General features: G+C 42.2%; 1 protein-coding gene and 1 non-coding gene across 2 annotated transcripts in view; one reads left to right on the top strand and one right to left on the bottom strand.

Moving 5' to 3' along the window:
* The window catches only part of KLHL6 (kelch like family member 6), a 54,435-nt gene that overhangs the window by 17,778 nt on the left and 24,169 nt on the right, over nt 1-12,488 (bottom strand). The window contains exon 3 of the mRNA XM_070466332.1: nt 542-991. Within this exon, the coding sequence (XP_070322433.1) occupies nt 542-991 (450 nt within the window). The remainder of the gene's footprint in view (nt 1-541; nt 992-12,488) is intronic.
* Nucleotides 6,244-6,350, top strand: LOC139034957 (U6 spliceosomal RNA). Its single transcript, XR_011487518.1, has one exon. It is a non-coding gene; the product is annotated as a U6 spliceosomal RNA (small nuclear RNA).

Raw genomic sequence — 12,488 nt, 5'->3', positions numbered from 1 at the left:
GACTAAACCCAGGAGAAAATGATTAGGCTTGAGTTTTAGATCAGCAGGACGGCCAGATGAGGGGCAGGAAATTGAGTTTTGAGAAAATTTCAGTTCAGTAAGGAAATAATAAGAGTCTGAACCTAGATAATATCAGAGGAGATCTAATGTTTCCCCCAGAATGGGCAAAGTGGGAAAACAGCAGCCCTGTGGAATGGTGACTGGACTGGACCACTGGATAGGGCATACTCCCTGCATATGTGTGGCTCCCCACCAAACTCCAGTCCTTACACAACTGAAAGAGGAAGGATGTGCCAGGCATGGTGCTAGGTGATTTCCAGATCTCACCTAATCTCAGTAGCTGTCTACCCTGTAGTATCATCCCCATTTTACAGATCAGAAACCTGGAGCTTCTGGACTGCCTGACTCAAACTATAAACTTAATAGCATCCTCTTCTTCATGCCCTAAGGATTTGTGAGCCAGTCTCACCTATGTCTCTGGGAGGTCTGCTAATCCCTTCACTTTGCTGATTATCTATAGCATCTCTCATCACCAACTCACCTCATTGCCGGAAAGGTGGTACATCCTGGCTTCCTGGAGCAGTGGGAAGACCTCCGGGCACTGCCTGATGAGAGGATCCGCTTCCACCATCTCCACAAAGTACCACGGGTCCAGAAGTGGCAAGCGCACGTTCTCCAGCACGTAGGGGAGCAAGCAGAGTCGTTCTGACTGCTTGTGCCTGACCCAGCTCATCACAGTCTCAAACACCTGAGCCTCCTCTGTCACGTAAAGGTCATCACTCTTCAAGATGTGGTACAGAGTGTCCACAGGAAGTTCCAGGAACTCCTCAGAGTTCAGGATCTGCACAAAGTTCTGGATGATGTAACTCTGAACCTGCTTCTTTAGACTGTCCAAGGAATGTGTGTCTGCCAGCCTCAGGATTCCAACACAGTTTTCTGGGTTCAAGGCTTCTGTGAGGAAGCTGGCACAGGCATCCACCATCCGGAGGAACTAAGAGAACAGAAGGGTAGCAAATCAGGCCAGAAAATGACCAGTCCACAGGGAGGTTGATCAATGAGTTGTATATAGTAGCAAAAATTTAGAAAGAACCCAAGTAACCCAAATAGGGGACTAGCTAAATAAATGAAAATACCTTCATATTTTTGATAATTCTAGGGTCTTTAAGAAAGTGTGCCGTATCCAGCACGGCCAAAAATAAATAAAAATTTAAAAATTAAGTTAAAGACACGGAGTGTACTTGGAACCAGAGAGGTCATGATGGGTCTGGGAAAAAAAAAGAAAAGAAAACGTGTCATAGAAAAATATTAAGTGACATGGAAAATATTCATAATGTATTGAGTTGAAAAATCCATTCACTGAATCTTGATCAAGTGTCCAAATTTAATCAGCAACTTACAGGAAGCACAGGTGAAAGAGGAACATGTTCAATGATGCCATGGGAATACAATCAGCAAAACCCAGACTGTGGGAAACTCTACAGAACAACCAGTTCAGTTTCTTCAACAAATACATCCGAAGGGGAAAGAGAGAAGTGAGAGGGGGTGGGCAAGGAGAGAGAGCTGAAGCATGAAAAGAGATTTAAAAGATACATCAACCTACTACAAAGTATAGCACTTAATTTGGAACACTAATTTAAACAAAATAATTTTAAAAGTCAGAAAAATCTTTACAATGACCAACATTTGGTGATATAAAGCAACTATTACTTTTTAAATTTATGTATTTATTTTAATTTGAGGATAATTACTTTACAATATTCTGATGGGTTTTGCCATATATCAGTGTAAATCAGCCATAGATATACGTGTCCCCTCCATCCTGACCAACCCCCACCTCCCTTCCCACCCTATCCCTCTATGTTGTCACAGAGCACCAGCTTTGAATGCCCTGTAAAGCAACTACTATTAATTTTATTTTATTTTTTTAAATTAATTTTAAATATGGCAATAGTGTTATGGTTATGTTTAAAGAAGTTTTGGGGACTATACACTGAAATATTTTCAGGTGAAATGAGAAGGCACTTCACAAAAGCATATGTGTATTATGATACTGTCTTATTTTTATAAAGAAAAAAATTTTTTGGTCATCACAACAATAATCCTCCCACAGAAACAAGTCCCATAGGAATGGATGAAATATACTGTATAAACTATATAAGGCACCACACTCTATAGTGACGCTGTGAGATTTTTTCTTATTTTGTTCATTTATATACTTTTTAAATCCTCTAAAATGAATAAGTAACCCTTTTGTGATGAAAAATTAATTTTAAAATTAATTGGGTTCCCATGTCTTATTTTTAAATTATCATCCTCTTCATAAGAATGTGAGTCTTATGTATGTATACAGCACTTTACAGTGACAAAGTCCTTTTGTGTCCGCTATATTATTTAATATTTGTTTTACAGATGAAGGGTCTCAAATGCACCAGTCCATTCTATTTGCTGCCCTCTGGAGCTTAGCTTTGAAGGAGTCAAGTTCTCAATGTTATTGTATTGATCAATTAGAGGAAAGATGGAAAGAAGGAGACTGAGGGGACAGGGCCTGGTGGGGAGGGTTGCTCTAAAGACAGGGCCTAGTCAGAGTACAGACAGATAGACCTGACCGGAGAGTAGGGGTGCAGCCTTCAGACAAGAAACTCTAATGATGGGAGCTGGGGATAACAGGGTTTGGGGGCCTGGAGGGAGGGGGCAGGATAGGCCTTAGGGTGGACCACATTGACTTAGAGTTTGTCCTTCATTCCAGAACATTCTAGGAGGTACAGGTTTCCTGATAGGAGGGATCAATCCCAATGGCAAAATATTATTTTTCCCTGTCACACTACACTTTTCAATTGTCAGTTTAGAAATCATTGACCTGAGGGTAAATGACCTGAGGAGCAAGCCTAAACTCTGCCTCAGACCGCCCGCTCTGCTGGCCCCCACCGCCTGTAGATCTGCTCCTCGCATGAGCAACTGTGGAAACAGTTGAGACAGAAATCTAACACCTGTTTAGTTGTTTGCAGATTTTCGGTTCAAAGAGTAAAAATATACAAGCGAGACCAAGCCTCGCTGAGCCCTCAGAAGCTGTAACCAGAGCCCTGTGTGGCTCTGCCCACAGAGACTCTGTGAGGGCTGAAAGGGAACTCACTTGAATGGCAGGCTCTGGAGCAAAGCGGCAGGTACACCTTGCCAGCATTTGCCTGAGAGAAAGGCGGTATGAAAATCAAATCGATTTTCTAAATAAGTAGACTATCTCTGGGAGGCCACCTCAGAACCTGGTAACAGTGGTTGCCTCTGGGGAAGGAAACTGGTGGCCTGAGTCAGGGTGGAGAGGGAGAATTACTTTTCACTTTTGCCTTTCTGTATCCCCTCCAGTTTCGTGTCTTGGGAGGAATTATCTATTTATTCTATCTACGCTCACAAATAGAGAAAACACTAGAAGGAAATACAGCAAAATGCTAATGGTTATCTCATCTAAGTTTTGTAGATAAAGTTATTAATTTGTTTTTTAGATTTTGCTGTAGAGATCAAGTTTTCTGCACTGAGCATGAAGTTGCTTTCAAAATCAGAAAAAAATAAAATAAATATTTTCTTGTGATTTTCAAGTATACAACGAGAAAATAAAATGTAAAAATAAAGAAAGAACACATACTATGTGCCAGTCCTTTCTGTTAACCAACTCATTTAATACATACAACCACACTATCAAGTAGAGATTTGTTATTACATCATTGCTGTTTTATAAATGAGGAAACAGTTTCAGAAAAGTGACAGTAATTTCTTCAGAGACTTAAAATGAGAGGTAGAGCTAAACTTTGAAAGTTTTATCTTGTTCCAAAAATATATGTTTTTACATTATTTCAAGTCACCTCCAGTTAAATAGTGTGTGCACAGGACAAGGGTTTGTGTGCAGATGCCAAGGATGATTTGTACACTTCACTGGAGAACTCAGATGGTCTGATCTGTCCAGATCCAGGAAGGCCCAGCTGACAAGATGCCAGTACTTACCCTAGCATGATGACCACTGATGAGCAAAGAAGGGAACCAGGAAATAGAATAAAATCAAGCACCAAACTTCACATGTGTGAGAAACAGTGACCCACACGTGTCTTTCCCCACTCAGAAACCGTTCATCCACCTGTTCTTCTCCCTAATATGTATTGAGCATCTGTTAGATCATAGGCCTTCAGCTGGGGGTATCAAGGGGAGCAGAAAGAAACACAGTGCCCAGGCTTATTGGAAAAGGCAGACAGTGGGGGAGGCAGGTAGGGATCATATAATCATACAGACTGTGTACAATTACTGCTGGGATAAATACCTTGTAACAGAGTTCAGTGATGCCACTGCCTAGACTGAGAAAGTCTACCCTTACCCCTCAAGCCATGCCTATACATGAGCACTGGGACTCTCCCTGATTGAGTCACACCTGTCTACTCACCTTCCAAAAAAAGCCCTAAGCTTACCTGTCAGCATTATCACAGTGCCTTTCTATGCTCACACCATTTTGTCAGCCAAGACCACCTTTGTCCCTAATCTCTACCTATTAAAATCCTCTTCCCATCATCCAAGCAAATTTGACTCTGGAGCCCCACTTTTAAAGAAAGGATTCAAGAGAGTTCATCCCATCTACAACTGAAAAGTCCCCCTTTAAGTTTCCCTCCAAAAGGAGGAAGAAGTGAGTACCACAGCCATCACTTTATCTACACAGGGCTGTTTTCTTCATTCAGAGTTGTTCAATCTGGGACCAACGGATGCTCTTGCAAGTTTTTGAACCCCCATATTGTGTGCAAAAATTTGTTTGCACACATGGAATTTTTCTGGGAATTGTGTTTGCAGGAGACACTGAGTTGCTCTCTGGTATCCATCCACCTGAGGACAAAATCAATACAAGAGGGACAGCCAACCTGAAGGACCAGAAAGACACAGAGCCAAAGTCTCAATCAGATTGTTCTTGGAGTCTTCCCTGCCTCCGGACATTTTTTATTCTGGGTCAATACTTGGTTAAAAAGAAAGGAGGGAGACAGAAGAGAAGGGAAGGGGAAAGAAATGGAGAAATCCTATCTGTTCATGAAGTTCTTTCTCAAAAGCCACTTCCTCTTTCATGACTTCTCCAGCTACCCCACATGGAATCAATTCCTCCCTCCTCTGGGCTCTACTAGGCAACTCACTGCCCATCTAGTAGAACAATGATTACATTTCTATTGTACTATGGTCCAGTATCTCAAGGGCAGGTTCTAAGTCATACTTGTGTTTTTATTTCCAGCAGCACTTAGCACAAACTCTGGCAAAAAAAAAGGAGAAGAGATAGAGGAAGAAAATATTTTTCCTGGACCTAGTATGTACCACAATCTGTGCTAGATAATTTCTCATGCATTATTTTGTTTAATGAATACATTTTATTTTTTAATGAATATATTTTAAGTAGATATTAATATAACTATTGGTACAGAGGATGGAAGAGAGAATTCAAAGAGTCAAGTGTGTTGCCCAAGGTCACACAGTTGGTAGGTGGTAGAAATGATACTGGAGACCACCTGGCTAATTCTCCTCACTGAGCATCACCTTGCCTTTGTAACTGCTGCATTGTTAAGCTGACAAAATTCTGGGAGAGTCCAAAGAGGACTAGTAAGGACAAGGGTGAATGGAGGGTCTCCAAGTTGCCTACATTCCCCCCAGAATGTGCTTCAATAAACAAACACTTCTGGAAACTGGAAAATTCTTAAAGAGATGAGAATAACAGATCACCTGACCTGCCTCTTGAGAAATCTATATGCAGGTCAGGAAGCAACAGTTAGAACTGGACATGGAACAACAGACCGGTTCTGAATTGGGAAAGGAGTACATCAAGGCTGTATATCGTCACCCTGCTTATTTAACTTATATGCAGAGTACATCATGAGAAATGCTGGGCTGGATGAAGCACAAGCTGGAATCAAGATTGCCAGGAGAAATATTAATAACCTCAGATATGCAGATGATACCACCCTTATGGCAAAAAGCAAAGAACCTCTTGACGAAAGTGAAAGAGGAGAGTGAAAAAGTTGGCCTAAAACTCAACATTCAGAAAACTAAGATCATGGCATCTGGTCCCATCACTTCATGGCAAATAGATGGGGAAACAGTGGAAACAGTGAGAGACTTGATTTTTTTGGGCTGCAGAATCACTGCAGGTGGTGATTGCAGCCATGAAATTAAAAGACACTTACTCCTTGGAAGAAAAGTTATGACCAACCTAGACAGCATATTAAAAAGGAGAGACATGTGCTCGCTTCGGCAGCACATATACTAAAATTGGAACAATACAGAGAAGATTAGCATGGCCCCTGCACAAGGATGACACGCAAATTTGTGAAGCGTTCCATATTTTTGGGAAGACTCAAAGGGATTGGGTAGAGAGGGAGGTGGGAGGGGGGATAGGGATGGGAATACACGTAAATCCATGGCTGATTCATGTCAATGTATGACAGAACCCGCTGCAATGTTGTAAAGTAATTAGCCTCCAACTAATAAAAATAAATGAAAAAAAATAAAAATAAATAAATAAATAAAAAGGAGAGACATTACTTTGCCAACACAGGTCCATCTAGTTAAATCTATGGTTTTTCCAGTAGTCATGTATGGATGTGAGAGTTGGACTATAAAGAAAGCTGAGCACCGAAGAGCTGATGCTTTTGAACTGTGGTGTTGGAGAAGACTCTTGAGAGGCCTTGGACTGCAGGAGAGCCAACCAGTCCATCCTAAAGGAAACCAGTCCTGGGTATCCATTGGAAGGACTGATGTTGAAGCTGAAACTCCAATACTTTGGTCACCAGATGTGAAGAACTGACTCATTGGAAAAGACCTTCTGATGCTGGGAAAGATTGAAGGTGGGAGGAGAAGGGGATGACAGAGGATGAGATGGTTGGGTGGCATCATCAACTCGATGGACATGAGTTTGAGTAAACTCCGGGAGTTGGCGATGGACTGACTTGCTGCAGTCCAGGGGGTTGCAAAGAGTCGGACACAACTGAGTGACTGAACTGAACTGAAACACTTCTGAGTGTGAGGGTAGTGTTAGTCAGAATCACGGGATCCTAGCCACTGGCTGGGAAACTACTGATATGCAGGTCAGTAATGGAGGCAAGAAACTCTTCTCTTTAAAAATATCTGGTTTTGCTTCTTCATATTCAAGATTATTTAGGACTTTAGGGTAAGTTTTCAGAACTCGGTCTGTCCCAATGACACATGAATTTATTTATTAAACCTGAGTGATGACAGATTTTGGTAACAGATAATCAACTTCCTATTTGGGGTGGGCGGCATGTGAGTAAAAGTTTACACCCAGACACCTTACTCTCAGAGCAGGGAGACTAAAAATACAGTCAAAGAAACCACTTGAAACATGTTCGCAGTTCCCATGAGAAGTGTCTGCCTCAAAGAGAATGCACCTCCCCCCATCCCCACAGCCCCTCTGCTGCCTCCCCGTACACTCTCCAGAACCAGGCATCCTAAAGGATCTCACCACTGTGATTCCACATTTCACTAGAAGCTCCTTCAGATCCACTCCAGAATAACTTAAGTCCTATTTTGGTCCAAATCAGGAATCCTATTGACCACAGTCCCTGTGTGGCCTTGGAGTCCTTGCAAATGATCTATAAAGACATTGTATTTTTAACTTCAAGCCCCAACAAATCAGTATATGTGAAGAGTGTGTTAATTGTTGATGAGATTAACAAAATTAAAACTTATTGGAAAGTGCTTCTGAATTTATTGTAAATATTTGTCACTATTTTTATCTTCCCAGACAATAGATGCAAAACATCAAGCCATTCTCTTGTGGGGTCTGTATTGGTAATAACGAGCAGTAAGTTACCACTGATTCTAATTATTTGCCTCTGCTCCTCTTGCTCAAGCCAGACACCCACCTAAGACCCTATGGGAATACATTCTCCCACCTTAGGAAGCCATCTGCTCCCTTCAGACTTTCAGTCTTTGCTCCAGACTTGGCTGAAAGATCTGCTGCTTCCTGGAAGCTATACAGGGTGGGCAGGAAAGGAAGGAGCTAAGACCTGCAAAAGGCCCACTCACTAAGGTGGGGCAGGCGCTGGGAGACAGGCGCATAGACATGCACTTGCCTCATAAGTGGAATCAAAAGGATAACAAAGGGGCAGTGCCCAAGGGTGTGGCAAGTTTGGTAGAGATTCAGGCAACAGACAGCCCCCGAGTTCCCAGAGGACACAACGGGGGCCCCAACAAGCTAGTGGCATGCAATAGGGGGTATGTGTGGGTCATACAAAGATTCAAGGGGCAAGTGGTACAGCTGTGGCTTAGTGACTCAGCCCGGGGAGAGTGTGAAGGCCAGGGAGGGACACCATTATAAGGACTAAACAGAATGATGGTGTCTGGGACATAGCTGATGCTCAACATTTTGGGAAATTGGGTGTGCATGGGTGTGTGCTCACGCGTGTGTGTGTGTATGTGTGTGTGAGAGAGAGAACACTTGTATACAGCACAGAAGCATGTAAGTAAGTAGAAGCCAGGTCCTAAGAAGCAGGTCCATGCACACAGCTGCAACAAGTGGGACAGCAGGTAGAGAAGGTGAAATTTTCAGTCTTTGTTTAAAAGTTCCTTCTCCCTGAAATACATTTTCCCAAACCCAGCTGCCACTTGTTTAAATCCTACCCATTCTATGAAGCCCAACTTCTTCAGAGCCAGAAATTTCTACATTCTGCCTCGGGGTCTGGAAGCTCATTGGGAATCCTGGTTTTTGAGTCTTCAGCAGTAGTAATGGAGGCAGGTACAAGAGCCAGAAGTTCTGGGTTTAGACCCAGATCAAAGCTCTGCCACTTGATGAACTGAACTCTAAGCCACATCTAGATAGTGGTGGGAATAATAAAGCCACCTTACAGTCTCATTATCAGGGTATTACCTGGCCTGCTCATGCTCAGTACTACTGTCAATATCAAATAGGATCATGTAGGGGAAAGAATGTGATAAATTGCTACTTAAATGTGATCTATGTTTACAATTTTTATCTTTATTTCACCCTGAAAGCTACTCACTAAGTACCTTGCACACACAGATACTTAGTAATTTGTGTAGATAGGTAGCAGAAAAAGTCAGAATCTGGTAGCATTGTGGATGATATTACAACTAAAACCCCACATCTCACTTCCTTATTCCACAACTTGTAAACAATAAGTAGGGCATTCCAGGCTTACTGACTCAGAGAAAGGCGAGAGAGCAGATGAAAGAAGACAATTTTGGCTTTTGTGTTTCTAAATATACTTTTAGAACTTATACTAGAAAAATAGTTTTGAAACCACCAATTAGCAGTAATAACTGGGCCTTTTGACCTTCAAACTCCAGAATACTAAGAGCATGGGCTTAAACTTCATGCCAAAACAGTAGAAATAGGAGATTGGATAATAATATAAGATTCAGCTTTTCTCACACGGGAGGAAATACCAGTTCTCTTGGATGAGACAAGAGAAAGTAGAAGTCTAGCAATGGAGTGAGAAGTAGGTGTGGGCCCCTAGGATGGTTCCTGCCTCTCAAAGCAGGCCAGAACTCCAGAGTGAGGTGGGTGCTGGAAGCCCTTAGAGGTTGTGGATATGAAGATAAAAGATTGTGTGCCTTGACTGCCAAGATGAAATCAGAAAAGCAGCAGTCCGGAATAGCAGCAGCAGAAGAGAAACTAGAACATGTTGTTTCTAGACAAATGGGGCCCAGGGCAGTTGCTCTGAGTTCCCTGTAGTTAAAGATTCTCACAGGAGAGGAAATGGATGTTTCTTGTGTGCCCCTTAGAGGGACACGGAAGTAGCTGAGAGTACTGGCAGATTGAAGAGGCCTTTAAAACAGGACAAGGAAAACAAAAAATGACCAGCAAGGACTGATGGCCAGAACCAGATGGATCTAAGGGCTTTCAGATGATGCCAGTAGGGAAGCAGTTGATGATCAAGAGAGAGACTGATGGGAATATAGACTTCCAGCAGGTGCCAGCGTGAACCAATGATGCAAATGATCGTGGTAAGCCTGGGCCAGATACCTCTTTATACAGTGTCCTGCCACAGTGTAAATGCACCCTGGAACCATCTAATCAAGCCAAATCCTGAATTGATTAGGCTTTCCCCAAGTGAGTTATCATTATGTTGACTACAGTTTCTGCCACTGGTAGAATGGGGAGCTCAGAACAAGAGATTAAGTTCAAGATTAGAAAACTAACAGACTGAGAAAGACAAATATATGATATCACTTATATGTGGAATTTAAGAAAATGTTACAAATGAACTTATTTACAAAACAGAAATAGATTCATAGACATAGAAAACAAACTTATGGTTACCAAAGGGGATGGCAGGGTTGGGGGAGAGACAGATTAGGAATTTGGGGTTAACATATACACACAGCTATATATAAAAATTGGGCTTCCCAGGTGGCGCAGTAGGTAAAGAATCTGCCTGTAATACAAGAGATGCAGGAGACGTGGGTTCGATCCCTGGATCAGGAAGATCCCCTGAAGGAGGGCATGGCAACCCACTCCAGTATTCTTGCCTGGAGAATCACATGGACAGAGAAGCCTGGTGGGCTGCAGTCCACAGGGTCTCAAAGAGTCAGACACAGCTGAAGCAACTGAGCACGCACGCATGCATGCCACACCAATGGACCTTTGACCCAAGGACAATCAGAGTCAATAGGCCAGCAACTTGTGAAGTGACCTCCCATGAAAAACCCTTGTCAAACATCAATAGTGGTGATTGGCTTGGTCAACTGAATTCTCACTTCTGCCTTTCTGGTCTGGGAAATCCTCAGAGAGAAGCAATCAATGTTTAACAGGAAGAGAGTAAAAGAAAACCTGAGAAGAGAATCAGAAAATTAGAGAGCAGCTGAGTCACATCAAAGGTGTGACAATTAAGAAACCTTTACTACAAGCTGTGGTAGGGAAACCAAGGTAATCTGATTCATGCTGATTTCAGTCCCACCGTCAGGGTGGTATAGACTCCTGTGGAGGTTCTAACATGACAAAATAAAACGCCAACTCTGGCATACTTTCCCTGGAAGGTAGCCATTATTGTCATCCTAATTTTACAACTTAGAAAGCTGAGTCTCAGAAAATTTAAATAACTTGTCCACAGCCACACAGAAAACAAGTGACTGAAGTTGAATTTTTTTTTTTGGGGGGGGTGGGGGTGTATTGGGGTATTGGGTCTTAGTTGCAGCACTCAGAGTCTTCAATCTTCATTGAGGTATGCAGGATTGTTTTCTAAGTTGTGACCTATGGGATCTAGTTCTCTGACCAGGGTTTGAACCCAGGCCCCCTGCATTGGTAGCACGAAGTCTCAGCCACTGGACCACCAGGAGAGTTCCCTGAACTTGGATTTAAAGCTAGGTTCTGCCTAACTCCAAAGCCCATGTTCCTTCTGCTCTGCCACCCTGCCTTATAAAAGATTATTACAGATAACTGTATGTGTTTGACATTTAAAGAGATCCCCAATGATATTATCCAGCATTGAAACGAATAAGATGGATCTACACATCCTGACTTGAAACAACCTCCAAAAATTATAGTGAAGCCAAATAAAGCAAGACATCAAAATGGAGGGTTTAAAAAAAAATGGAGGGCTTACTGTGCCGATACTTTTGTTTAAAAAATGGAAGCAATGAATGAGGGTAATATATGCACATTTATCCTGGTACATGCATAGAATAGGAAGGATAGCAAGACGGGAAGAAGAAAATTATCAGTAAAGATGGCAAATGTTTCACTGTATCTCCCTATATTTCTGATTTAGAATAGATATGTTTTATCTATCAAAAAAATAATATTTTAAAACTACAGAGTGATTTCAACAACCTATAAACTTCTGTTCCTTATGGTGCCTTCAGGCATGAAAATATTCCCAGTTTTCTATGTCTGATATTTTAAAGAAAGTATCCAGAAGCAATAGCAATCAGAAAGTGGGTTAAATAGATGTCCAAAAGCTCATAGCACTCTTCTCTCAATTTCATAAGAATTAACACTCATAGGAAAATTAGTAAAATAGCCTTAGAGAGAAACTTACTATTTTTTGCCTAGAAAGTAAACGAGATTTGGAAAATTTTGAGGTGAGGGATTATCAGAATAGGAGAATCAACAATAAACAAAGCCTGGGATTTCCCTGGTGGTCCAGTGGCTAAGACCCCATGCTCCCAATGTAGGAGGCCTGGGTTCAATCCCTGATCAGGGAACTAGATCCTGCATGTTGCAACAAAGATTGAATATCCTGCGTACTGCAACTAAGACCTGGTATAGCCAAATAAGTATCCCCCACCAAAAAATAGGGGCCTCCTTTGTGGCTCAGTGGTAAAGAATCCGCCTGCCAGTTCAGGAGACAAGGGTTCGATCCCTGATTTGGGAAGATTCCACATGCCGTGGAGCAGCTAAGCCCATGCACAACAAGCCCAGGCTCAAGCCTGAGCTCCAGAACCCTGGAGCCGCAACTACTGAAGCCCATGTGCCCTAAAGCCTGTGCTCCACAACTAGAGAA

Source organism: Odocoileus virginianus, chromosome 4 (genome assembly GCF_023699985.2).
Source record: "Odocoileus virginianus isolate 20LAN1187 ecotype Illinois chromosome 4, Ovbor_1.2, whole genome shotgun sequence".
Lineage (NCBI taxonomy): Eukaryota > Metazoa > Chordata > Mammalia > Artiodactyla > Cervidae > Odocoileus > Odocoileus virginianus.
This window is presented reverse-complemented; position numbering and strand designations above follow the sequence as displayed.